This window comes from Betta splendens, chromosome 15, assembly GCF_900634795.4.
Source record: "Betta splendens chromosome 15, fBetSpl5.4, whole genome shotgun sequence".
In the NCBI taxonomy this organism is placed as follows: Eukaryota; Metazoa; Chordata; class Actinopteri; order Anabantiformes; family Osphronemidae; genus Betta; species Betta splendens.
Window position 1 is genome coordinate 7,836,185 of NC_040895.2, and position 27,616 is coordinate 7,863,800.

Here is a 27,616-nt window from a genome sequence, read left to right on the forward strand (position 1 = left end):
GAAAAAGCAACAGTATTAACAGAGGGAGTAGATAATACAGGATTCAGATAACCGCCGTGCACAGCAGCAGCCACATCCATTACAAGCAGCCTGTGCAAGGACCTAAGGCTCCTTAAGAACAGTACATGGCCGACCACTCTGTCATAACTTGCATCAGCTTGTCATTCAGCTTTCATTAATGCACACATAGCTCTGTTGTAATAGGAAAAGGTTAACGACTCTTTTAGACAACATCTGGTCTAGAAGGGAGCTTGTAACAGCTGTAAAAGGCACAAACTTGATCATTCAATTACACCGCTGCGCTCAGTAGATGGTGCTGCTCGTCTCCGCAGACGAGCTCCTTGTTTCTACCATTTCAAGCAGAGCGTGTTCAACTGTCAAGTCATTTCAAAGTCAGCTGGGCGTCGTCTTTACAGATTTTTATTCAGTAGTACTTTGACAGCATCTGCTTACAAGTATCAGAACAGAATCGCCTTAATAAATATATCAAAGATGTGAAAAGCCGAGCTGAATATGAAACAGAAGGGGGCAACATCTGCACGGCGTCGCCGCGGTGCTCATATACGGCCCAGCATAAACAGTATCCGGAACTCTTTGCATATAACGCCTGCATGTTACGTAACAAGTAGACACACGAGTTGCAGAGGTCTTTTCTACAGAATTGGCACTGTGGCGGCTTAATGATTAAGGATCCCCCTCAATCACACATCATACGCTCCAGACATCCACATCACAGTTTAAACAGGGACTTCAGAAAGCAGCATTCAGTCTGGACGAGATAAACAATTTCTCAATTTTGGTGGAAAGACACACAGACACAGGCAGATTCATATGCACAGTGGCATGCATCAAAAGGAAGGCTTTTAAGCTTTTTGCCATTTTATTATTTTTCATTTTCAGAATTGTAAACCTAAAAGCCGTTTCTATTTTAATTCATTCCTTCCACTGACTGCGCAGCTACACTGGGATACAAAATTGATGCAACACTAGAAGGATGCCGTCTCCCACACAAAAGATAAAGGCAACATTTGGAGCTGCTTTGCTGTCTCGTAATTCCTGAATGCAGCCAGAGCTGTGGACCAGAAGTGTTCATGTTTAGTGATGAACTGTGACTCCGTGACTCTGTAAATGTAACATAGCGGTGCGCCGGCTGAGCTTTTCAGGGAGGTGAATGAATGCATCGGTGTGTTTACACAGCTTCTGTGTCGGTGGAGTGTGCGGACTGGTGTGTGAATCGTGTGGATGCAGAAGGTGAATGAGGTCAGTGGTTTTGGCTGGAGTGGGGCTCAGTACTCGACTCTGCTGTGGCTTCAGCCACCTGATGCATTTGACTGAGGTGTTTGACCAGACTCTCCAACTGGGGGTTTCCCCCAAACTCCCTGATGAGCCGGTAGGCCTCCACCTCCAAGTCCCGCAGGGTCTGCCGGGTGTAGGCAAACGAGCCTATCTTCTCCAGGTAGTCCACACAGTAGCGTTTGATATCCATGTTCTCCGTGCGCTGCCGAAGGATGTTCTGCACCTGAGTGCTTTCCGGACGCGACCATATGGCGTGAATGGTGGGGAACGAGAACTTGCCCTCAGTCAGGTCCTCGCAAAAGCTCTTGTTCTCGCTGTACTCGCGGGAGCTCAGGTTGGCGTAGTCGTCGCGGATCTGGAAGAAAAGGCCCAGTGTGTCCAGGAGAGGCTTTAGGTCCTGTTTCCAAGTGGAGAAGAGCTGCATGAGGCCCAGAGCCAGGCCGAACAGCCCTCCAGTCTTCTGCAGCACCATGTTGCGATACTCCTGTTCAGTGGGACAGGTGTAGGTGTCCCTCCAGTGGATGTCGAGGCCCTGGCCGCGGTGCAGCTCCAGCAGCTGCCGGGTGAAAACCTGGACAGCCTCGGGGTGCTCCAGGGTCAGCACCTTCTCCAGGCCCAAGAAGTAGACGTAGTTGGCTGAGTTGATTACAGAGGGAATGCCGTAGATGCTGTGGGCCACAGGGAAGCCCCGCCGTAGCTTGGAGCTGTCCTCGATGTCATCTATGAGCAGGCTGGCGTTGTGCAGCATCTCAGTCACCTCAATGATCACCTGAAGATGACACACACACAAACAAAAACACAAAACACCGTTGATTTCAGTTGATGAAAACAACTGAACGTCTTAATATTAACACAATATGTGTTGAGTCACATTTCTTCCACTACACTTAAACTAGCAGAGAAGGTAACAGGTTTTCAAATTACAGCTTTCATACAGCAGAGGGAGCCATGTCTACACTGTTACGGGTGAGAACACAAAACAGTCACTGCACATACACGGGCTGTCAGTGGGAGAATAGGGAGTTCACGAGGGCAACACCAAGCTGGAGCTCAAGATTCTGACTGTGACAATGCTACTGTGACTATATCTGGTCTGCACTAAAACTTGATCTTACTGGCTGATAAAAAGTGACTTGATGAGATTAGAGGGAAAGTAGTCAGATGGTAAAGCAATTAGTAACAACACACGTCCACCTGGGGTAAAAGAGAGCATGACGAGGGTGATGGGACTTCTTTACCTTGGCCACGAGACCAGTGTACTGACGGGCTCCAGCAGCTTTAACGCAGCACAACCGTGCATCGGCAGTAACACGTTTGCTCTGTTGAATCAAGGCCTTTGCACATATTATTGTTTGGCCACCCATATAAAGCTTTGCTTGCCGAACCAATGTCAAATAATTGCATTAGTCCTTTAAAAGCCACAGCAACCGTCCTCTGTCCGCCAGGAGAAGCTGCAACCTGAGAACCGACTGGCTCGGTGCCAGGCCCACGTTTGACACAGGTCTCTGCTGTCTTGAGCTGGCGGTGCAGCCTGCTGGAGTGCTCTGCTGGTTTAAAGACAAGTGGTGTGGCCTGGTAATGAAAGCTGTGTGTATGGAGCCGAGGAGCACAAAGAGAGGCTCAGTGGGTCAGGCAGATGGCCAAGGCTGGGCCGCTTGAGCAGTTCATCCGCCAAATACAACCTTTCCCTCGGCAGGGTCCCGACACCCACTCACCCTGCAACCTCAGTGAGCCACTTACAAGACATGTGGGGGCTGTGGCTAAACCTACAATGAATGCACACTTGAATGGGAAAATGGAAAATTAGGTAGACAAAAACATCCTCGGGGACTCAACGGTTTTCTGCAAACAGCCTGTGGTCTTTGTGCATTCACTTTCAGGATGAAGTAACAAGGCCACAATCAAGACAGGCTTTGAAATTCACATCAACAGCAGCCTCAGAAACAACAGCAGCTATCAAACTCCAACACAACAGACTTCATGTTTTGGATCTGGAGTGTTTGTCTCCTCCAAGGAGCCCAATTAGTCGGCCTGTCGCTATATAATGCTGCTGTTTACGTGCCGAGTGCCTCGGCTGCTCCACAAGACTTCATTGATTATCACCAGAGGTTACTGATGCAGAAACTCGCTGCGCTTGCCAAAGTTACAATCAGTGATCCATTAAGAATGAAGAGGATCCTTCCTCACACGTGAATTCAATATACTGAGAAGAAATAACTCACTAGACGAGTCTGTTATGCGCATGCATAAACCTGTCTTACTTAGAAGGACCATGCTGTATACTTGAGTCAGACTGCAGGCCCGTCTGGACCCATGATTCCAAACAGTCATCCCACAGGAAGCCACACTTGGCCAACTGGATGCTGCATTTCAAAAGTGCTTTCACATATTTAGAACAGTAGTTATAGTGTACAAATATAAAATATGACATCCCCCACAATCTGCCTGTGCAATGCTTGAGCATCCACAGTATGTGTCTGAGGCTGTGTGACGTGGATAACAATGCTCCTACCTTTATTATAGGCTGTACAGCCTATAATAAAGGCAGAGCAGCACACCCAGAGCAAGCACGTATTAAGCTCTATTTTCATGAAAAACATCAACATTCAGGAAGGATACCAATGTATACTCATGTAGTTAGTGTAACTATGTTCACAAGGTGCGAGGCCATATCTTGCAAATGCCCCAATCCAGACTTAACAGCAATCGGCTATTATTTGTATTTACAATGTAACCAACACATCTGACCTACATTATCGCCATGTTTCCTGAGCTGACCTGCTGCAGAGCTGCTTTGTTGGTTCTCTGCATCAGCCATTAAAATTAAAACAGGTACCAAGCCCGAGGCAGCAGACGCTTTTGTGAATGACACACATCTTCAAAAGGGAAAGAGAGGAAACTGTGCACACAAGCTAACCTTTCTACACTGTCACACTAAGCAGGAGGAGGCCCCTGAGCTAGAGCTAGGTTCAATGCAACTAATGTGTACAGAGGGAATTTCCCAAAACTGCCACTGTGCATTTTACTACAGAAATTAATACTGGGTTAAATGTTCAAAAAAATGCCCTAGCAAATGACTGACACAGTGCACCACTGTCGCTGACTCCATCTATCTGAAAGCACTGTTGTTTCCATGGTGGCGCCTCCTTGGCAGCAGTGTGCTAATGACGACAAGAGGAGTGCTCTCCGTCTGCATGATGAGTTCAGCAGGAGTTTACAGAGCGAGAGAGAGGATGGAGCAAGGGGAGTCAGATGGAGCCACCGGGGGAGAGAGGTCTTTGATATGGGAGGGAGATTTAACTTCAGTTATGTGTTGTGCTAGTCTGTCAAACGTGGAATTATTAGAAGAACAAACGTAGACCTGGATACAATGGACCCAATCTGCATTTAAATGTAGGCCATCAACATCAAAAATGGATCAAGAGCTAACAAACTGTTGGAGCCTAAAGGAGCGAATGTGCTCCTGCTCTTGCTTTAATAAGCCAAATGTTATTTGAAAAAATTATATAAATATAAATGCCGGTTTGAATGATGAGCTGCTTGTTTTTAATTTTGAGAACTCAGTTCATTCAGTTGAAGATCCAGCACCATGTGATAGCAGGTGTGTAAAGGCTGTGATTAAATGTCAAAAATGTGAGCAAAGAAGGGCTGACGTGACAGGACTAATCTATGATATTCAATAAATCTTGAAAAGAGACTGACAACGTTATTAAAGTCTTTCTGAGATATAAAACCAGTCATTACAACAGGGAGGGCTTTTATTGCATTCTAGAAGACAATGACCACACGAGACAACGAGCCTCTGGGCTTTGATGCTGAACTTGGGACATAGGTAGGGTTCATAAAACATTCAGGACAACAGGAGACCTGTTGGGCCACGAACCTAATGAGACCCGACAGGCTCGACACTTAGCATTCTACACCACGAAACGTGCACAGATTAGGAACGAAAAAAAAACAACAACTCACGCTGTGCCCCATACCTTCATTAGTGTACACACAAACCAGCATTTACGCAATATGATGCTAATGCTATCGGTGTAACAAGCTCAGTAGGCTGGCCTTTCTGAGTCGTCACTTTCAATCAAACCAACTAATTGTAACTGGTCCTTTGAAATTAAGCAAACAGAGAGAAAGAAGGACCCCAGATCAGCCTATTAGCTATTTATGTGGTTGAAAACACCCAGACTGGCCTCTCAAACCTTTGATTGCTCTACTTAATGTGTGGACAGAAGCTTAAGGTTTTGCGAGACATCCAGCTTGACAGAGTGTGTGACTAAAAAGCAGGCTTTTCTGTACTATATGTACTATTCATACTATAGCCTATTCAGACATATTATTGCCTTTTTTATGACAAAGCTGTAGTGAAAGTGATGAAGAAAGAAATAGGACTTGTTTTGTGCCTGTCAAAAGGGAGAAAGTTTGACAGAAACAGAAAAGTTTGACTTGTTCAGACAGTTTTCAATGTACAGGAGAAGCCTCGGGGTGTCACATCAGCAGGATGCATGGGAGCTCATAAAGACAAGGACACACCCAGAGTGTGAGCATTAAAACAGGGCAGATGAAATGAAGTGGATGATAAAAGATAAAACAAAAAGGCAAAGGAGAGAAAGTATGGAGAAAGCCTACAATGTGACAAATGACAGCTCATGAATACAATTTAAGAAGCAAAACACAATAATGCACAAATCAGTGATTTTTAATGCTCTATTAACTATAGATGTGCCCACATATTTAATGCATTCTATCCTTTATTCAAGTTTAAAAAGCAGCTTCTCTGACACGCTCTGGGGGTGGAAACAGCTTTATAATCCACACATCAAAAGATGCCTGACACAGCTTCCCATTGTTAGCCACATCAGCTTTAGTCCTATGTAACCCAAAATGTCTCTGGTGGGTTCACTTGTTTCTCCAGGAGCCATTAACCAGACCAATGCCTGTTTGAACAGCCCCACAAAACATATTACATGTGCAGCAATCCAGAGGCGTAAAAACAGGCTAAAGGTACCATTAAGCACACAGCTGTCTACATAATAGAAAAAGGTGTTCGAAATCCAGCTGTGCATCATAGTCTGCTGCATAAGAGAAAATACATTCATTCAATTCATGGAATCAGTCCTTAGGGAAACATTTTTGACATGAAAGGGTAAGTGTTCTTCGATGTTGCTTCACCTTTTAATTTATTCCATTTGATCCTCAGCTGCATTTACAATATCCTGTAATAAATCATGGCTCTACCCAAGCTGTACATTTACATTCAGGTGGGAACACCTCCGCTGACAAAAAAAAACAACCTGCCCAACTGTTTGGGATGAGCATCATCCTGGACACGTCTGCCACAATAAACATCAGATGACTGTGTGTGGAGCTTGGCTGTTTCTTACCTGCAGTTTGTCCTCAGGAACATTGAGCCAGTGGTTAAAAGCTTGGGCAAGTTTTGTTCTCACCTGTTTACCTGAAAGGAAAGTGAACATAAAGTTTAAACATATTCCAAACCCAAACATCACAGCAGCTAGAGAAATATATTAACACAATTCTAAATCTGCATATTGCAGAGTTTATTCAGAGTTAAATTTGAGAGCTTCTTCAGGTAAACAACTGAGTTTGGGAAACAGTGGACGTGGCTTGGCTAAAAAAAAAACTAGTTTTGTAGCTGGTGTAAATTAAAACCCAAGATTGTGACTGTTTAAGGACAAGGTTTAAGGCGTGTCTCTCGCCTAGATTATGTTGTAATTCTGTTTACAGCTGAGTGATGCAGCCACAATCTAAACAATGATGGAGTGCGAACCGTTTTAGACAATGCTGTTTTCCAGAGAAGTTACAAATACTGTAAATATTTGTAGTTGTGAAAAATTAAAAAAGAACCACGTTTTTAAAGCTCAATGACAGTGTGACTGCGCAACAGAAAAATCCAGAAGACTCCAAAGACCTGTCCTATTTACCCTAATGCCGTTCTGGCTTTCAGTCAGTCGCATCTCCAGTGACAAAAAGGGGCCAAAAGTGAAGAAGCCAATACAGATTAAACTAAAAACCATACTATTTAGTCAGATCTGATATGTAAGTGCTACATCTCACAGTTGCTGGAATTGTAGACCAAATGTCTAACATAAGACTGTAGTTCAGTTAAGAGTGAACGTGTTGTGAGATATTGTCTAGCGTTGTATTCAGTTAAAGGTGTAAATAGGGTTCATGTTTTCTGATTATGTCAGCTGGGTGTGCACTGCAGCTGCTCAACACACTTAACTGTCAAATGCATTTTTCCTGTGCTAGTGTGAATCATTATATTATACGTAGCTTATGATGACATTTTAGTTACATGATCCCTGTTTTGACATTCACTTACTCACTCACTCACTCACTCACTCACTCACTCACTCACTCACTCACTCACTCACTCACTCACTCACCTGGCAGCTGCAACAAGTACTTGTAGGGCTCCAGCAGAATTCGCTCGGAGGCTGCTTCTGCACGACTGTCCATCGCTTCAAGATTAAACGAATCTATCAACAAAAAGCAAGGAAATTCTGAAACTATTGGCAAAAACAGTGTCATCCCTTTAGTGTACTGGATTATACGTTTTGGGAAAAATAGACTTTGGTTGATTTTTGTGAATGTATTATTACTATTGTAGGTTGTTCCATGAAAGAAATACAATGAAGTATTCTTTTTATTCATTAATAATTCAATGAAGCTGTGTTGTTTATCTTTAGTAAATAACGCAGTTACCTTCCAGTAAGTCAGCCACAGTATGGGAATATTAGCTCCCCAAAGTAAACAGAAGTTCTCTTCAATTCTCATAAGTTAGCCCAGTGCAGTAAAGTGAGTTTTTGTCAGTAAAACAGGTTCTTGAAGGAACAAGTGTTGAGGCAGATTTGTAATAGAAAACTATTCAGAAAGGAGAATATCTGCATGACAGGAACAATGCTTGGCTTGAAGACCTGTGGACATCTGACACATAAAGGAAATGGCCCGATAAAAGCCCTCGAGCTCCAGACACTGAATTCACCACCATCTTCTGCTTTTCCTTAAACGAAGCACATGATTGAAACTAGGAAATGAAAGAAGCTAATGCTAGTCACCAGAAACAAATAAGGCCTCTCTCTGAATATACTCCAACATGCTTAACTTGAGAAAATAGATCAAATCTGATGAAGTGCATTCATGATAAAACGTACCGGGTGTCAAAACACGTGGAGGTCTATAAAATCCCCTTCAGCATGCTGACACACTAATCACATGACAGGATGAACTAAAACAGTCACGTTGCTGTTGTGGAGTGATTCAGCAAATACAGGAGACATGCTTGAGCTCTTTGTGACCTTTAGTGATAGAGCCCGTCACAATCGCTTATAACAAATACTCATTTGTCATATACTGTGGGACAGACATGTATGATTGATTTCAAATTATTCCAAACTACATTATTTACATCAACAAAATATTATCAAACTTCACTAAACTCAAACAGGTGACTCACAAGTATTCATTAAAATGTGATTATTAGACTGCTGCCACAATTTCGATTTTATAACACAATGCTCAATCCTATTCCCAGCAGGAGACAGATCCCAATTCCAGCAGGATTACCTGATCCCTTTGCAGAGACGTTCACTGAGTCATCAATGCTTTTGTAAAGCTGACAGAAATCTCTGTACACTCACAGAGATTAGTTTATGTGCAAATGCGGTCCTCTCTCTCCACCAAACACAGTAACATGTAACAATTCATTGATAATCAAGTTTTACTATTACTTGCACACTAATGGCTTATTTTGAACATAAGGTCAGTGTGGATCATTAATAAAATGTTAATGTTTTAGAAGCCAAAAAACTTTAGATTTTGACAAATTAATTAAAAGTGATTTCCGCTACTTTAAATTCAAAATCACAATTAATAATAAAACTATTAAAAAGTGACATCATGCAGATTTCCTGTCGTCAGTGTGATCTCCACCCACCTTGGCTGCAGTCTGTCAGTCTGCTGACTAGCCCGTCCTGTTCCCTTTTAGCCACACTGCTAGCCCGTTAGCATTAGCAGGCTAAGATAAAGGCGCCGGTATGACGCCGTCGACCATTTCTTTGTGTCTTTTCTAAAACAAAAACGTCCACTTCAACGCCGGTCGACTAAGGCACACACGGTACAAATGTCACATATACACTCATACCATTTGAGCTCTATGTGTTAATGAATAATTCACCAACTGGTGTGCTAGGCTAGCGCCATTACTGCTACGTATTGAAAAGACACTTTTCTCGACAAGCTAGTTTTGATGAGCTATCTATATATGCTTCGCATTCTTTACAGAGCAGGCGCAGAGTGGGTGGGGAATGTAACATGGGCGCCCATCACATTGTATGTTTCTTTTCTATTTCGCAATGGCCCGATGAACGCCTCAACGCAATGATGAAGATTGATTAATAAGCCTTCTCACTGGCACCGGGACAGGCTGTAATACATATCAAACACACATGGTTTGTCAAAGCTGGGGGTTGTAGTTTTTCAACACTTTTCTCCTTGTATTGTAAGAGTCACCCAATAGAATTATTCGTGTCGTCTGCTATGGATATTTTTCTCCATGATCAGCCAATAACGAGGCACTAAGGCGTATCCTCTAGCAGGACTGTCCAATGGGAATGACTATCTTTGCTAGAGGCGGTTCGAACATGGCTGCCACTCATCCCCAGAAGGCGGGGGCAGGATCACAGAAAGAGCTAGGCTAGATGAGCTACACAACAAGGCAAACAGCAGAGCTCTGCGAAAACGACTTTTACCTATCCGCATCCAACATCAACTGGGAGCCAACGGACGACGTTAAAACCCGTCAGGTCTCTCACATAAATGTCCCTATGGATTACTAATACACTTTCGTCGAAAAAAAGAAGTGTTTCTCAACTTGGCAGCATAGGTAAGCCTGCTTTTGTTCAGCAAAGCCATCGCTATTTTGAACATTTTACTAGCTTGCTTCCCTGCTGCTACCAAGCCAACCTTGACGTTAGCTAAATTGTTAACAAACGATGTGTTGTGCTTACGGGGGCTTTAAGGAATGAATGAATTGGGCGACCGTGCAGCAAACGGCTGTCCACCGAGAATAGTGGGAAAAAAACTTAGTCAGTGTCGATAACAAAGTTATGCTGTAACCAGCCAAATTAAGCTGCTGAGCACAGTGAAAGGTTGTGCTCCTCCGGGGTGGAAGAGTTTCGAGCCTGCTGGACGGGCACCGGAGTGTTGTGTTGTTGAGCGGAGGAATCCTCGGAGAGGCTGTCGTCGAGCGGCGCCTGTCATGGTGCTGCTTAATAACCGTCAAAAGTGGGATTACGCGAAACCATTGACGACCCGCGTTCGTCCGACATCGCCGCAAGATGTGATTTGTCGCGCGGCGTGGTAGTTTAACAGGTAAACTGCATTGTCAGGCTCTTCTTTTGTGCCACCGCTGTCGTTAGCGATTCACGACTGACTTGTCCAGTGTAGGCTGGAGCAGATGGGCTGCCATGCACCGAGGCGCTCACCCATTTGGTCAGTTGTGGCATTGTAACCAGATGCGAGGTGGACTATTTCCCCTCTGCCTTGCAAGACTCGTGTTATTCGCAGTGTTTGCGCGCGCGCGCGCGCGGGTGTGTGTGTGTGCGCGCGCGATCGCGGTGTTGCACATTTCCTAACTGGTAGCATCACCGCTGACAAAACTGGGCAGGAATTACAAGTGGAGCCGTTTAAATGGGCTGGGCGCCCCAGTTGAGCGCCGTGGCAGGGTTTAGGACGGATGGACGAAGGCAGCCGACGCTCGGGCTGCGTGCGTGCGTGCGGCGTCGCTGCCCGTGGTCGGTCACTCACTTGCAGCGGCTGGCCTGGCAAATAGTCTGGGGCGGATGACATTGTATCCGCCGCGATCGCTCGCCGCGACCGAGCGCCGCGACCTTGTCCGCCGCCAGAACAATAAAATGTTGTCGACGCCGAAGCGCCGTCGCTGCTTTTTACAAATCCGCGACGAGGTTGACCTTGTTGCGAACCGTTGCGTCGACTTGTTTCTTTGTCAGAAGCCGCCTCGCGCTGCGTTACTCTGAACAGTCAGCGGAACGCCAGATCAGTCGATCACGAGAACATTGTGTGAAGAAACAAAGTGACTTTGAATGTGGCCGCACGGCCGAGACCCACTTTGCCCAAGTTAGCGCTGTTATTGCGACACGGCTTTAATGTGACATCTCTAGAAAAAGGTTTAGCGACCGCGTCGCCCGCTTGCGAGCGCTGTTATTATCGCTCCCCGCAGACGGCAGCGGAGCGCAAACGGGGCGTCTAAAGACGGGGGTTTGGCGTCCGCGAGAGGGGGGGGGGGCAGGTGGATTTCCAGCGCCGTTCCCGCAGTTCCCAGTGTTAGTGCGCCGAAGTGTTCTCCCCGCTCGAGCCGACTGTCAGCTACAGAAATGGCGTCATCCTCTGCTGTAGCGTTGGTATAGTCAGCGCAGCGCAGACAGCGGGCTCAACACGCTCCAACGCCCGAGCACCGTGTGTTCCGATACACCTTTTGTCAGTTGTTCCCCAACTGCCACATTATCGGTGCATTTGCGCAGATCGAAAGAGGAAGTCGTCCCTTTCGACCAGCGACTTCGAGTTCGCTCGTCCTTCGCAGCCACGAGCGGAGCCTGACTGCTGACTGACTGACTACAGTGCACTGGGCATTACATAAACAGCTTTGAGGGCTCTGCGAATGAGAGTGATCAGGCTGCCACGCTTTACTTTGCAGCACTGATATTTTTGGGAATGTGCTCTCCCCGAAGATCAAGCACACGCCGCGTTCGGCGTCCTCCTCAGCCGGGATTATTTCAACTTTTCTCAAATCAGTGAAAGCCGGAATGAAAAGTGCAGCCGCTGCGGCGTTGTTTCATGTTCAGACGCCGTGGTTTTTCCACTGTAACGTGTTCGTCGACCGCCCAGCTTTTTTCATGGCATCCAGCAGCGTAGCAGAAGAAATGATGTCATCATAACATAACCGTGTCTTGTCGTGGCAGAGTGAACTTGGCACGATCTGTAATGCCTTCATCTCCCACCTCTGTTTTGCAGCCTCAGATTCATTACACTGGTCACCCAGAGGACTCATAGAGAGATGAAGGTATGTACTTTAATTTTCCTTGCATGTGTTTTGTGTCAGTGGAAGCTCTGGTTGCTACTACATCAGCATCTCCAGCCTGATCTGAGCTTTTTTACATCTGTCTCCCCTATAAATACGCCCAATCATACATGGGATATGTGATCACTGTTCATACTGTTATATATGCATGACTGTGTTATATTAATCATGACTGAGTGTTATATTAATCGCAGTTGGTTTCATAGACAGCATCCAGTCTAAAGTCACGCTGAATGTAAACTGCATATTAATATAGGTTAAGTAAGCTGTGCAATTTGCAAGATATTGCTCTGACTTTTTAAAAACATATTTAATCTAAAGTATTCGGGAAACAGGCTGTAATGTGTTTCACATCACAAATTAGTTTAGTATACTGCAAAATTACATTTTCATGTGGTACAAACACAATAGAGGATTATGGCTAGTAGTAAGTAAGGAAGCAATATTAGTAAGCTTTGTGATTGGGGATGTACTGGGGGACAAATTAAGAGCTTCTCTGGTAGTGATTTGTAGTCTGCCACTTTCTCTTTAATGGTGTCTTGCTTATTGCGGTTCATCAAACTATACCACTGCCCACAGACAGACATGTTAGCAGTCTGCTCAAGCATCCAATTAAACTGTGAAAAACTGCATCCATCACAATGTGATGCGAAAATAATCAGCAATTGTTTTCAAATAGCAGGTAGGATATCAGCCAGTCTATTGTTATGCACTTTAGAAGTGTGTCTGCATGTGTATTGTCCTAGCAGTAAGGCTGACTTGAAATACAAGATGGTTTGTGGTTATATAATAAATAGTTTTTGTTGTGCAGGAAAGCAATACAGTGTAATTGCTGAGATTAGAAATGTATTTTAATGAACAGAGCATCTGGGCACAGATGATAGAGAAACACATGGCGTTAGAAGATAGAGGCTAATTCACACCTTAGACGAGCTCTGCTCCTTAGTACTCCACAAGTGTCAATTTGAATAAGGCTTAATATGCAAAGATGCATTAAAACGTTGCTACCGGCGGTGGACTTGTAATAGATGATTATTATGCTTTTAATTTCTCATCCACATAACTGCTGACAGGAGTGATGTGTTCACGCTGCCTTCTTTGCTTTAATGTTGTGGTGTTCATTGTTTTCATATCGTTTTGAGTTTTCCTTCATTTTACTGCTCTGTAGAGAAGCATCTGCTCAATATCTAAATGGCAAATTGCTCTGTAACTAGGACAACTTTTCATTATGTTCACTTAGCAATTCATGTCACTGTGGCTTATGGTCCGTAGCTACACACTCCTTCCACACTATATGCTGGTTAAAACACCATCTCAAACTGTAGCTATGTATTAGAGAATAGATTGATTTCTTTCTGGTAATGAACCCTATGACACATACAATGTAGACAAACCTGGCGGATTCTGGCGGACTGTTGAACCTTGACCATAACCTTGGTAACTAAAATACATCAATGTCAGGTCTTCAGCACATGTTTGTTATCTCCACAACATCTATTCATCCCACCCAGTTATAACATAATAATTATGCCCTTTACATGTTTGTAAAATATAATCAGGGCTTTGAGTGGTTGAAGTCCTGAGAGCTTTTGATTTATGCTGGTCTGTAGAATTGCAGTGCTGCATTAATCATATATATTGAGTGGAGTAAGAATTTCATTGTGATGAGTTCCAGCTGCTATGGTGATGGTTAACAGTCTGTAGTACTATAGTACATACTCCTGTGTTTTATTGTCACTGTTTGAGGCCTAAGTTCTTTGATTAACATAAAATTGAACAGTAAAAGTTGATATGGCCTGGGAGTGTGCGACTGCGTTGTAAAATAAATACTTAGGCGGGACACTGTATGTGTTGTATGTGTTTTATTGTTGTTAGGTGTTGAATCAATTAAAGCACAGTTGTTGTTTTATATTTTAACACATTTTACTGAGTCAAAATTGCTCTTTGAGAAGATATACAGTAAGCTGGTATCATGGAGAGCTGTCGACACATTTGAGACCAAACATGACAACAATAAAGATGTGGCTGATAAGGGCGGATATAAGAGTTATTATTATCATTCTTAAGTGAATTGCAGAAGTTCTATGAGTTGCTGGGGATATTTCAGGGAGAGTGTATTCTCTGACCTGTCTTGACTTTGGTGCACATAAAGCAAAGATATTAGGATTGTTATTTATTTGTAAGTTTAATGCTGCCATGGCATTGCCAAGGCAACTCCTGCTGAGGCACCAGTCACTGCAATTGTGACTCTAGTGTGGACAAAGAGGTGATTCACAACAGGATTATAGTACATGTGAGCTAGGGTGAGAGGGAGCTTAATTCTTTCCTGCATGCCTCCTGCATGTTCCTTTTGTTCAGCTTGCAAACTGGTTGATTATAGCACAATGTAATGGGTCGAAACCCTTTTGTCTGTAATATTTTTGTAAGTGATGTGTTTCAGGAGATGCAGGTTTATTTGCTTATACAAGCATCAATGAATGGCATTTCTCACAATGAATATAATTGATTTGATACAGAAACCCAGTACATGAGATTTGACTCGGATGCTCAAGTGTTATGTCATCGTGTTTCTACCACCGTAATCTGGAGCAATTACTGGGTAATATATAAGACAGACTGTTCACCTCTTGAGATTCTGATCTGAGCAGCAAGGTGTAGATTAGTAGCAATGATGTTATGATAACTAGTAATTATGTTGATTTGTTCTGATTTAAATACTTTAGCATTCTGAGGCTTCAATAAACTACTACATGAAGTTACACCAGTGTTCAGTGGGTCCTGTATTCCTTACTGCAACATTTACTAAGACTTGCTGCAAAGTCTGGGTTTGTCAGACTTGGATGCAGTCCAGTGATACGGTCCTGTAGGGTGTTGAGGAAATGACGAGGGATTCCTGGAGCCCCTTGATGATGACTCATATCATAAAGTGAGACCATACACCACACTTCTTTGCGATCCAACATTTACATGAAGCACTCCGCAACCGTCTAGTCAGTGTGTGTTTTCCCCTGCATCCTTTGCCCTTTTGATAGCTGCCAGGAAGTGTCTTTTACTGAGCTGCAAAATGAAAATGCTACAGTCGCTCAGGCTGTCCAAGAAATGCACTATAAGCAGGCGCTTATTTTCAACTTGCGCTCTGTTGAGGTGGCTGTTAAATTTTTCATGACCTGAGAGTCTTTATTGAGCAGAAACTGATCTCATCCTGCTGTTGCCGGTGTCACTCCAGTATGTTTTGTGTTTGTAAATCTGCAATGATTTCTGAGCAGCTGTGACTTAATGTAGCAGCGCTGCCTGCTTTTGTGGGTGGGAATTTTTTTCCCTCGGCATGAAAGGCTTAACTACGTAGTAGGCCTCAGATCACTGGTTATCAGAGAGGTGCTAGTCCTGTTTAAATGATGTGTGTGATTCACAGCGCATGCACTTCATAACCAACAAATCGCATCTGGCGTTAGTTTTAGATGGCTTCTCTGTGGAGGGCATAAAACTGACTGATGGCCCAGCGGATTGTTCATATAAATGACATTTTTTTCACAGATGAGACATATTTAGGACAAGTCAATCTACCATTTCCATTTCCCATCAGCTCCAGGTGTGGCATTGCACCTCATGTTATGTCACACTTATATATATGTAATCAAACCTGTGCGTGGAGTGTTTTCTGCATCAGTGGCATTAGATGAATACCCAGAGCCTTTGATTATCCTATTACTATTATGTGCCGCTTGGGGCCTTTTATGATGAATTGATAAAGGCCTCTCTCCTGTTTTTTTAATATTAGAATCTTAGGTAAGAGAGACTCTTTTCCAATTCTCCACCTTATCTTAAGTTGGCATGAGGATCTTGCATGTCCCAGAGGCACAGGAATTCCACCGCTCTGAACGTACTCCTCTTGATTGGTTGGTTGATCTTCTGAGCAGGAGAGACATTGTCTGTCATTCAGCACTGCCAAGAGAGATGATAAAATGAAGTCTGTTTTTCTCCAGATAGCTGTAGGCTAAATGGCAATCCAATCCAAGACATAAATTCTCTTTTAGAGATTTAGCTGAATTCGAGGAGGTGGGGCATTGAGAGTGGAAACAACAAACTCCTCTGTTTGTTTTGGCGTGTGAGCATCACAAATGTAAATCTAAATGTTATCTACTTATGTAAATCTTATCACACTTGTGAAGTTGTTGAGGTCTGGTAATCACAGCTGTCAAGATAAAGTTGCCTACTCTGACTCAGCATGACACTTCTAAGTAGGGAAAGGGAGCAGGTGAAGCAAAGGGAGAGAGGTATTAATATAAAAGGGAATCTGGAATACGCTTTCATGACTGACGACTGGCCGCTGTGTCATGCAAACCTGGGGAAATCTGCTTCTCAGGCCAGACTGCACTAAAGAATAATAAGGTGTTTATTTGAGAGCTGGGGGAGGATGAAAGGCTGGACCTTGCTCCTGAAATGGACAGACACTGAGGACGAGGCTTCTTATCCTGGTCCTAACACAGAAGATACGATTGTTCGGTTTGTTAGCCAACATTTCTGTAGATTTGTTGTGGAGACAGTATTGTTCGTTAAATACATCGATTTTGAACCTCTAAGTAAAAGTTAAATGCACAAATATTTTCCCAAACACCACTTCAGAGCCAACAGACCACCCCAACTCCAAATCACTATTATTATTATTAGGTTTGTGGTACAAAATGAATCACTTTATTTCATTCATTCACTGCGAGATTTGCTGAGCTCTTAATTATAACACACCATTCAAACTTTATTCTGCATGTGCCCTTTTACCAAATAAGCACTTCTCTTGCAAAATGGTCTGAATGGTGCTCATCCTTTTGGAAAAACACAAGCAGCATTAGTGTTTTGTGCTATTGATCGTTGATGTGGGGGGCTGTTTCTATTCCAACTCCTGTAACACAGTCCTGTCATTTGTTGCTGGAGCCTAAGGAGAAGGTCATAGTTGTGCTACTGCAAACATTAGAGTTGTTGCCACATACGGATGATACCGCAGTCTAAAAACAACCCTGTTTGGCATATTTAGCACATGGCACTGCATCAGTGTTTTTGATTGGTCATTTAATCTGTGTTGCAGCCAAACCCAGGTTGTCCTGCATCCCAGAGTTTAGCTGACATTTATTGTGGTAATTGTGAGCCTGTCCGGATCGTCCTCCTCTTTTAATACCTTACAAAATCTATTATCAAATTATTATGGATTTGTGGTTTGAGTGGGTGGCCCAAAATTGCTGCATGCTCTAGTGGGCTTGACAGATAAGATCAAGCCGGGTTACACCTCAGGTACCGTGTAAATTAGCAGAGGAAATAAGACACTGCATTAGCCGAGCACTGGATTCGTAATGTCATTGAACATTCACCTGTGATGCTAAAAAAAGTAGGACATTACAGTTGGATACACTCACTGGCTTTGGATCAGGATTTACAATCACAGCTCTAGAAGCACAGTAATTCTGGCAAACAGAGTTAACCCACGGTTAGTTCAGGGTCTCAAATTGAGTGATGTGGGCTTTCAGCATTTCATATGCCATGAACACTGCAGCTGGTGTCAGTTGTGAGATCCTCACTGAATATAAAGAACTGAACAGCAATCTATACTCCTCGTTATACAGATGGGCCGATGTGAAAAGTAGTTGTCTGTTTTATTATACTGGACATTCGTACTTATTTACCCTTTTGTCCAGGAATCCTGTTCCCTGTTCTGCTAAAAGGTAGATTTGCAGAAAAGGCAGAAAGCATGTAGTGGCAGATTAGAACCTGCTGTCAGATGTATTAGCCAGCATATTGCAGCGGGTCTTGTCAGCAGGAAACGTGGCCCACGTTGGGTCTTAGTCCAGAAAGATGTCTAACCACAGCCCTGGAAGGTTAGGCCTGTTCTCGAGCCTCAGAGAAACACCCTGTGTAAATTCATGTCTCCACTACATGAACCACAAACATCGCTGCCCTTATCCACACACGGAGTCTGTTTTCTCTGTGTACCATACACACAGCAAATCTGTTCTTAGGGGGTGGGGTGGGGGATAAACATTCAGTGATGACACGAGACGGCGCTATGTGTTTCGGGTAACTTATTTTTTTGTAGTCATCAAAGCAGTAGTGAAGTGGCCTTTTTGTTTGCTCCCTTGGAGGCTTGTTTCGAATACTTGTAGCAGATGGTACGTGTTTTCCATGGATGAATCACTGATCCGGGTGGGGTTTGCGTAGCCGGCCTTGACTGTGCAGCGCGTGTCCCCCTGTCTTAGCTCTGAGAATGCACCTGTGTGTACGTCTGATATGAAGCCTAACTGCTTGCCTCCTCTTATTCTTTTTCCTTCAGACTTTAGAGGAGCCCCCCTACTTGACAGTAGGGACAGATGTGAGTGCCAAGTACCGAGGGGCTTTCTGTGAGGCCAAGATTAAGACTGCTAAGAGGCTAGTCAAGGCCAAGGTAAGACACATTCTATGAAGCTCAAAATAAAATGTCTTGTATGTTCGCATTATCTATTGTTGCTTGCCTTTTCTTTTGTTTGATTGTACAACTCTATTGAAGATGGACAAAGACGCTAAATATTTTAGAGACCACTATGGTGGGAGGATTAAGCTGTGCTCGCGTTAGACTGTTTTTGGAAGTGTGCAGTTCTTAAATTATTTTTTTGCCTTGCCGAAATTGTGACTGTGTTGCTCACATGCGAGAGCACACCTGGTTTGGGTCGTTAGTACTGTTCACGCGGATGAAGCAGTGATTAACGTAGCCCAGCTGTGACAGATGCGAGGTCTGGCTCAGCCCACCAGGTACCCATCACATCCTCAGGCGTTCCTCTCGCCCACTGCTTCCACGCTTTCTGGAAGAGTGACGCGGCTGCTGTTTACCCATTGGTTTCATGCCTTGCTGATGAAGGCACTGCAAGATGCACATACTACAGTATCTTATTTCCCGGTGGGATTGGAGCATCTGGATAATACAATAGAGACAGATCACTTGTCTGTTGTTCTGCTAGATTGTGTGGGTGGAACAGAGATTGGATGCTGGCGTTTCCACTGTGTCAGTGCACTGTAGTTCACCCAGATGAGACAAAAGAGCGCCGATGTTCTGTCATTCTGGTACAACAGCTGACGTCTTCAAATGACAAGTCTTTTTGTCTCGTGGACAGACACAAGCAACATGACACAGTAGACTGAGTTGATTTTGTTAGTTCAAATATTGTAGGCTAACGTTACGCTGCTAGGACAGTCTCGGCCCATAAATTAATTACCATACTAATTGGCTGAGTGTGGGGGTTTATTTTTGAGTAGCTGTAATGTGCAAGTGAGCTCTGTTAAAATGTTGAAACATAGCAATTACTCAGTAGCTGGATCTGAATATTCAACAGTAATGTTCCTTCTCAACGTTTTGGTTCATTAATCTATGTCTGTTTGCTAAACAAAGTTGATGGTTGCAGCAATTGGTCCTTGTGCGTTTTGGGGGGATTTTTAAAGCCGGTGAAAAGATCTGTTTGGCTTTTTTATTTATGATGATGATGTATACTAGAAACCCATAAAAAGCCAATTAGCATCATGTCAGTATTGCTCACTGTGGCTGGTTTAGCACATGTTCAGCATATGATCAATCAGAACTAAGCATTGTGTCAAAGATGACTGCTGTACAAATATGCGTGCCGCAAGTAGATTAGTTGTTTTTTTGCAGATTTGACTGCAAAAATGAAAGAAGTGCTTAAGTACTGAGGATTTGTGTCTTTGGATTGTGTTTCTAATTCAGAGTTCATTTTTTAGTTGAAAATGTTCTCATTGAAAAAAAACAAATAAATATTAAATACTTAGACATAATAGTCTTTTGAAAAAAGCATTTTCCAGTGAGTCAAGTTTTGTAACTCAAAATTTGATTGCTCTCAAAGAAAAGAGTCCTTTTATGAGCATGTCGTTTGATCTGACAGTGATAACTAACGCTGACTGTGTACACATTAATTTAAAAGTATTTCACATAGACGGATGATAATATAAAACGGGCCATGAAGTTGAGGTTGTTACATTCAGTAGCAGCACATTTGCTGCCCTGCCACGCAATTTGTTGTTATGATGTTAATAAGACGGGAACATGTGCTTTTTTAAAAAGCTGCAAAAAGCTTTAAATTTTATCCACAAGTTTACATTAACGCAATGTTTTATATGTTGAATAAACTGGGGAAATCATTATTAATGTGAACCGACAGGAGCAGTAAACAGAGAGGGTCTGGATGTTAATGAGTAAAGCAACTAGACTTTTCCTATTTTCATTCCATTCCTTTATTTGAGCTGTCACACAGTCAAAGCTTGCTTTGTTCAGTAGTGTTTCTGGTTAGAAGACATGCAACACATTTCTGTACTTGCTTTTGCTGTCACAATTTCAGATCTAACTGGTATTACAGTAATATTTAAACATAGACATTTTAAAAAGCAGAGAAAATACGATAAATCATTTTACATTTTGAGAAAGCAGCCTTTCGTTTGTGTTTCGGTACCGTTACAGACTGTTGTAGGAACCAAGCTGAGTTAGGATTTTGTCAGGATGAGCAGGTGTTAATGAAGCTCTGTAGCAGCAGAGAATTTGGACAGTGAGAGTCACTCTCCCTCTTTGTGTGGGGAGAGGAGCCTCGTGCTTGTTCCTGTGAAGAAAGGGATTCCTTTATTCCACTGGGCAGGAATGCCATTATCTCCATAACCGATGAAATGCTGCTTCGTCCCTTTTTTCCTGCCTCTCATTTTATGACCTAACAATCCAGCAGCTTCTAACAGTATGCGTTTCATTCATTGTCTTAATCCGGCCTTCACAGCGAGACTTTGATTGGGCATTCTGCTGCTGCTGTTGTGTTTGAAAGTGCCTTGAGAGAGCATTGTCTGACTCTTACCTTTTGTTGTTGTTGTTGTTGTTTTGGTTGATGCGGTGCTTCTCTCCGCTACCCGTCTTTGTACGCAAGGTTCATTCACAGTAAATGTGTAGTCAGTTTGCTATTATAATTATCTTACTGTTTTACTAGAACATAAGCCCCAAGATTACTTTGATTTCCCCCAGGAAACAGAAGTAGCACATGAGCATTTTGATTTAAAGTGAGGAGGAGCATTTGCACTACTAACAAGATTCTGCTCCACTGCAAAACTGTCTGTCTGTGTGTGTGCGGCCCTCTCTGTTTTTGTGTTGCCAGGTCGCCATGCAGATGGAAGATTATTGCAGCATGATCAGATTATGATCTACTGTGCCCCCGCTCAGGGGAAGCTGCAGATGCACACAGGGAGGGGAAGGGGGGGGTCAGATAGAAATATTCACCACAGTTGCCTCCTGCTGATGGAGTGAAGCTGCCCACTGGCTGACAGCCGTTCAGAGATGCCATGAACACACCAAAATGTTAAATATCAACACACAAGGTGCTACATGATGAGCCCAGATGCTCTACTAGTATGTAACCGCTAACAAATCTGTCTCACTGCCAGGTATTACATTAAAGAAAGCTTTGTAATTAGCTGCAGTACGGTTTAGCCCCTGTAGTAAATGCTGGCTCTGAAGATTGATGTGGCTCGGTCAGGTCTGTGGCGAATGATTGTTTATTCTTGTTACTGATTTTCCTCCCTGTTGCTTCCCCCGCTTCACCAGGTGACCTTTAAACCAGATCTGTCCACTGCTGAGGTTCATGATGAAAACATCAAAGGACCTTTAAAGGTAAGGCAGGAAATATGAAGGACACTGCTGCCCCAGTTCAATAGGGCAAATAAAGTGGGTATGATCCAAGTTATTTTATTTAGTATTTGTAATCAATCACTGTTAAACTGTAAGTTACCTTGTGTTCTTGCGCTTACTTTATGTTCTGCCACAGTGAACGTAAACAAAGCACAACAGCATCGGTCAATGAAGCACTTGCTTTGTAATTTAATTTCAGTCGATTAAAATTCTTGTACAAGCAATATGGTTGCCTCCTTGCTCGAAAGCACACATTAGTTTAGATAATTAGGAAATAATAATGATTAGCATACTGACATGCCAAGTAACAGCAGTGCATCCGTTCAACAGGTGGGGGCTGTCGTGGAGGTGAAGAATCAGGATGGAGTTTACCAGGAGGCAACAATCAATAAGCTGACCGACGCGAGCATATACACTGTTGGTGAGTCAATAACGAAGTGGCTGCTTGCCCTTCTCACTCAAACACCTCTCCTCTGCAGCCAGCTTTAAGAAGTCTTTTCTAGGCCTGTTTCTTTCTTTGCCTCAGCACTATACCAAAACAGCCAACGTTATATAGATTCCGAGAAGTTGGTAGAAGATTGAAAGTTTTGTTGCCTTGTAACAGAAAGATAAAAAAGAAAGGCAGACTGTGTCTGTCAGAAGGCAGAGATAGATGCCAATGCAAACTGCCTCTTTGTTGCTTTCCAAATACATTCAAAGATACTGTCCAGTTTTTATGAGTAATAAAGATTTTCATTTCTATTCAGTGGATTTAAAAGCTGATTGAACGGGGTCACAAGTTTCAAGTGTGCGGTACATGCATCCAGTAGTGTGCTCCACTTCAATCTTAACACACACAAGATTCAGCGTGACTTATCCTCCTTAGAGGATTATTTCTAATTTCCACTGTGAACAAACATCTGTAAATCTGCTTAGAAATTGTAAAATAAAGCTCCTTGTAACTCCAAAACCTGGCTGAGAATAATCACACTTTTTCTGCAGTGTCAAAGTGATCCAGTCCAGTTGTCTGTGTATCGATGGATATATTGCAGTCACGAGCAACCGATGGCTAATCTGGCATACTTTATAATTGTGGCAGGCAGCCAGTGTATAAACAAATTATGGCAGGCTAGCACTTGCTTTTAACCGGCAGCCTACAGTGTCTCACTGCCCAGCGTGACATCCTTTAGTCGCCCATTTTGGTGATGCTACTCAACACACAATCTTGCGTTTGAGAATTGCATGTCTGTCAAAAGTACACAATTACCAATCCAGATAATCCCAAGGATACAGTATGTAGTGTAAAGACTGCTTCTTAGATCGTTAGTCTCTCAGCAGCTGCTTGTCGCTTAAGAGCGCCCGTGGGGTTTTCCTTGTCTTGCAAACACTCATCTTTTCATTCATCAGTGGGGAAACAAAAGTATAAGTCTCTTCTGAAGTTACCTCAAGTGTTTGCAGTTTCGTTTCATGTTGTTTTCACACTTCTTGGTTTATCGTGGAGCCAAATGTGGCGCTTGAAAGTGAATTGTTGTATTTAATGTTACTCCGTGTGGGTGCATGTTATGCAAGTTAGGCTTCAGAGATTTAATATCAGACAGATGTGATATGGTGTCAGTTCATAAATAAGATAAGTCACTTGCCTACGTTTGTCTTTTTTTTCCCACTCTGTTTAGTAGAGGGGCCTTGAAGCTACTAAAATTAGCTGAGAGCTGTCTGCTGGAGGATCTATCTGAGCTCTGAAAGACAAACATTATTTGTTTTAACATATCATAAAGCGAGCAGACATTTTGGAACCAGACAGGATTTTTTTGTGCAGTTGCAGCATATATACAGCAGTTTAATGGCTGGTCTCTCATCTCCGCAGTGTTTGACGACGGCGATGAGAAGACCCTGAGACGATCCTCTCTTTGCCTGAAAGGAGCGCGTCACTTCGCAGAGAGCGAGGCAAGTGCCGCGCCGTGCTGAAGCCGTATATCATCCCATAAACCAGCGCTGTCATGTTTGATTTCCTTTGCCAACAGTCTCACACCTGGACTCGCCTTAAAATGCTGATTATAAATTGTCCCGTGATGGTATTAAATGTTCAGCTGTGGAACATTTCCAGAACACAAACCGCTATCAAACTGCAAGCTTGTCAAATATGAACTGTCTCTATTGTGCCGGGTGGATCCCTGTAATTGTAACTGAAAAAATTCCATCAAAAGAGTTTCTTTACAGTATACAGGATAAACCTTTTGCCAATGTATTGTTTGACAGCTTGGCACTAAGGCGCATTGCTGTTGCTTGTCTCCTCTGCAGACGCTCGACAGACTCCCCCTTACTAACCCCGAGCACTTCGGGACACCTGTCATTGGTAAGAAGGGCAACCGCGGCAGACGATCAAACCCAGTGTGAGTATCAATCCCTGTCTCTGTGCATCCTGTAGGGCTCGCATCGAACTTATATGAGAGGTCTCTGATTCTTGTGTTGAGGGATTCTCTCTACTGATCACTGCTTCCCCATTCTAAGTCTGCCGAAATGAAAGATTTAGCCCCATCTCCATCCCCTTATAAACAGCCCCCAAGGCCTGCAGGAGGAGAGCGCTCTCACCTCCTTCAGCTCCTAAATCACGCTGGGCTCCCGTGTGTGCTTGCATGCTGGAGAGGCAGTGAGAGCACAGTGTGGTCCTGCTAAATGTTATCTCTTTTTTTTTTTTTTTGTTCTATCCATTCTTTGACACAAATGTTCCAGTGGGTGTTTTATGTTCTGATGTGCCTGCTCCTGGGAGACTGAGTTTTCAGCAGGGAATAGGGACTGCTGAGGTTTTTTTTCTGGCACTGTACATAATTGTGGCTCATCTGTGTTAGAAAGAGGACACTGCTACGTAATGTCATTCTTTGACACCCTTTGCTAATGGCACTCAGGGAAAAGTCAATATTATTCTAAACATGGCTCCAGTATTGACTGAATGGTTCCATCTCCCCACAAGCGCCTTGGACCTCCTTTTATTCCTGAGAATGTAAAGCTCCTGCACTTATATAACAGGGATATAAACAAAAAACTACAGATCAATGTTAAAAGGCTACATTGCCTTATTTTGGGGGGGATTATGCAAATTATTATTTTTTGCCTGGAGATAATAAGAAGGATAAAGCTGTCACGTCAGTGCATCGTAATGGTTTGAATCTGGAGGAGGCAGCTTGCCTGGTTCTGCCCGAAATTAGCACATGACATCTTATTTGCTTAATTCCAAAGTTGCCAGGCAACCACAAGACACCATTTATAAAAGTTACTTTTTGGGCATATTCATCTAGTTACACAGAACCTTCTAATCTGAAAACTGAAGAGGTGGTAGTACGCAGAGGTGTCCTTTTTTCTTTCAGACAAAGCTGGACCAGCGTCTGTATGTTTTCACAATAAGCAACCTTACTGTCGCTTTATGTTTAAAGTACACAATAATCTTTCAATCCAACTTCTTCAGCAGCATTCATTATGCATGGATCTAACATTTTCCTCTATGGCTTGTAATCTCAGTGAACAGCTCCAGTGTTTTGTTTTTGACTTCAATTCAACATTTAGTAGTCGTAGTATTAGCATGAGCAGCTGTTTGGCTGATTTGCATCTAGCATCTCGCTAGACGCTGTGCATGTACACAGAGCTGTGCTTGGAGCAGTGCGAGTCAGGCATTAAAAACGATGAGGCAGGGTCTGTTTGCCTGCTGGTGCTGCCCACACGATCATTCTGAGACATGGCTGCCTGTCTGCTGGATGCAGTAAGGGCTCTGCCTGAGAGTCAGGATGACTGTCAGGCAGTAGAGAGTGAGTCTGCTCGTCAATACACTGATCCTAATGAGTGAGCTCATCAGCAGTGCGGGCCTTATGTTTCATTGCACTACATGAAGATAAAGCTTGGAGGGATACAGAGGGTTCTATGGGATGTTGGTTGGAGGCCTTTTGACATTTTGTAGCTGAACAGCACTTAAAAAGAAAAAATAAGCAGACATCCCCTGCCTGACAAGGATTAGATCTGAAATGTCAATGTCTTTGCAGCTCTATAAGCACCCAGGATATGGCTTTTATGTACTGCAGAAATTCCTACTGCATCTTTATGAAATGTAATTTGTTGAGTAACTATTTTTCCCCTGCAGCCAAGAAGAAGAGTTGTCTTCATCTTCCAGTGAAGAAGAGGAGAGTGACCAGCGACAGAATGAGGACCTGTTTGGCAAAGTGGTCTCCGTGGAGGGTGTCCCCACCGGGGACAAAAAGAAGACCACGTGGTATCCTGCGCTGGTGAGCATCCCGTCTCTTGTCCGTACTGCTGTCTGCACCGTCAGCGGGAAGAAACTGGGGCCGTTGCTGCTAGTTTATGGACAGATTAATACATTGGAGGAAAAGCAAAAGTACAACACAAACACTGATGTGTTGTTTCCTTTTCGTTGTAATTACATTTTTAAGTTTTACATACTTTATTGATCCCACAGTGGGGACATCAGGCTCTGCATTTTAACCAGCAGCAGCCTTTCCATTCCATTCCTCTCAACCCACCCTTACTCTGCAGCCACCACTAGCAAACAACACAATAGTGACAGGCATCGTTTGTTTATGTAAGTGTTACAAGTGGAACTGGGAGACTAGGAGAGGGCGGGGATAGCTGTGCCTTTAACTGTGTGCTCAGCAGCTCCCCGCCTCTACAGTTTGTTGTTCTTGGCTTGCTGTCGACTGGGCTCCGTGCTGCCACCCAGTGACAGCCAATAGAAGTGTATTACACAGTAACCTGGCGTTGTTTACACCGTGACCTTATGACAGAGGGGTGGAGTAAATACGCTCATAAATGACAAGGCATGACTCTGATCAACGATTTGCACTTAAGTGTGCCCATTAAATAAAAGTCAAATGAAACAGATCTGCGTGTGTAAACTGGATGCTCTAATTCTCACATTTGCAGCTCAGCATATGTGTCGCAAAAGGAAATGATATCACAGCAAACTTGAGTCATAGTGTTCATGTAGATGCATCCACCCTGCAAATGTAGTTGTGCGCCACATGAGCAGGAGCTGCAGTGAACAGAGTACCAGTGGAAATCAGATCAACGTAATTGCAACTGCTGCCTTTTCTGGGTTAGATCCAGGTACTGAAACAAGTCTGTGCTCCTCAGCTCCAGTAAACAGCAGCCGGATGTGCTGCGAGTGGGAACACACCTCTAAGACATCTCTCTTCGTCTCTCACGCTTATTTAATTTCTGCTTCATAGACAGCATTTTCCCAGTATCTGTATCCACTTCGTCCTTCTGCTGGAACTGCTTTGCCGATTGACTCCTACTTTGATAACCCCCACCCCACTGTCCACATTATAATCTTATAGTGAAGTCATGCGCACACACATCACATCAGCTGACCTTTTGATCGTCTCTTGGTTGTTTCTGTGCAACAAGGTCATCTCCCCGGACTGCCATGAAGACGTTACTGTGAAGAAGGACAACGTCTTCGTCCGCTCTTTCAAGGATGGGAAATTGTGAGTCATTAAAAAGATGTGCTGCCAACCACATGCAGGGATGCACTA

The 27,616-nt window shown here is 43.5% G+C and overlaps 2 protein-coding genes across 4 annotated transcripts in view; one reads left to right on the forward strand and one right to left on the reverse strand.

Annotated features, from left to right (window-relative positions):
* Nucleotides 1-404: 404 nt before the first annotated feature.
* ggps1 (geranylgeranyl diphosphate synthase 1) lies at nucleotides 405-11,566 on the reverse strand. 2 transcript variants are annotated; one of them, XM_055502370.1, is made up of 4 exons: nucleotides 11,125-11,566; nucleotides 7,704-7,796; nucleotides 6,681-6,751; nucleotides 405-2,065 (listed from the first exon to the last, which is right to left on the reverse strand). In XM_055502370.1, exons 2-4 carry the CDS (start codon nucleotides 7,774-7,776, stop codon nucleotides 1,262-1,264), a joined length of 948 nt encoding a protein of 315 aa, XP_055358345.1. In that variant the 5' UTR covers nucleotides 7,777-7,796; nucleotides 11,125-11,566; the 3' UTR covers nucleotides 405-1,261. The 2 variants fall into 2 exon arrangements, with proteins under 2 accessions (XP_055358345.1, XP_029030968.1); XM_029175135.3 differs by lacking the exon at nucleotides 11,125-11,566 and adding an exon at nucleotides 9,254-9,851.
* Nucleotides 10,036-27,616, forward strand: part of arid4b (AT-rich interaction domain 4B) — a 31,091-nt gene continuing 13,510 nt past the window's right edge. The window contains exons 1-9 of one of the 2 annotated variants that reach the window (XM_029175132.3): nucleotides 10,036-10,201; nucleotides 12,349-12,397; nucleotides 18,732-18,842; nucleotides 22,017-22,082; nucleotides 22,431-22,521; nucleotides 23,944-24,023; nucleotides 24,378-24,469; nucleotides 26,206-26,347; nucleotides 27,489-27,568. In XM_029175132.3, the coding sequence (XP_029030965.1) occupies nucleotides 12,392-12,397; nucleotides 18,732-18,842; nucleotides 22,017-22,082; nucleotides 22,431-22,521; nucleotides 23,944-24,023; nucleotides 24,378-24,469; nucleotides 26,206-26,347; nucleotides 27,489-27,568 (668 nt within the window). In that variant the 5' untranslated portion in view covers nucleotides 10,036-10,201; nucleotides 12,349-12,391. The remainder of the gene's footprint in view (nucleotides 10,202-12,348; nucleotides 12,398-18,731; nucleotides 18,843-22,016; nucleotides 22,083-22,430; nucleotides 22,522-23,943; nucleotides 24,024-24,377; nucleotides 24,470-26,205; nucleotides 26,348-27,488; nucleotides 27,569-27,616) is intronic. The other variant, XM_029175134.3, reaches the window with a different exon arrangement.

Bases quoted from the DNA above. Each gene is read 5' to 3' on its own strand.
- ggps1 (XM_055502370.1), bottom strand. From the start codon at position 7,776: ATGGACAGTCGTGCAGAAGCAGCCTCCGAGCGAATTCTGCTGGAGCCC. The intron at 6,752-7,703 runs GTGAGTGAGTGA...CTTTCCTTTCAG, and splicing joins GTACTTGTTGCAGCTGCCAG to GTAAACAGGTGAGAACAAAA. The intron at 2,066-6,680 runs GTAAGAAACAGC...TGTCATCTTCAG, and splicing joins TTCCTGAGGACAAACTGCAG to GTGATCATTGAGGTGACTGA.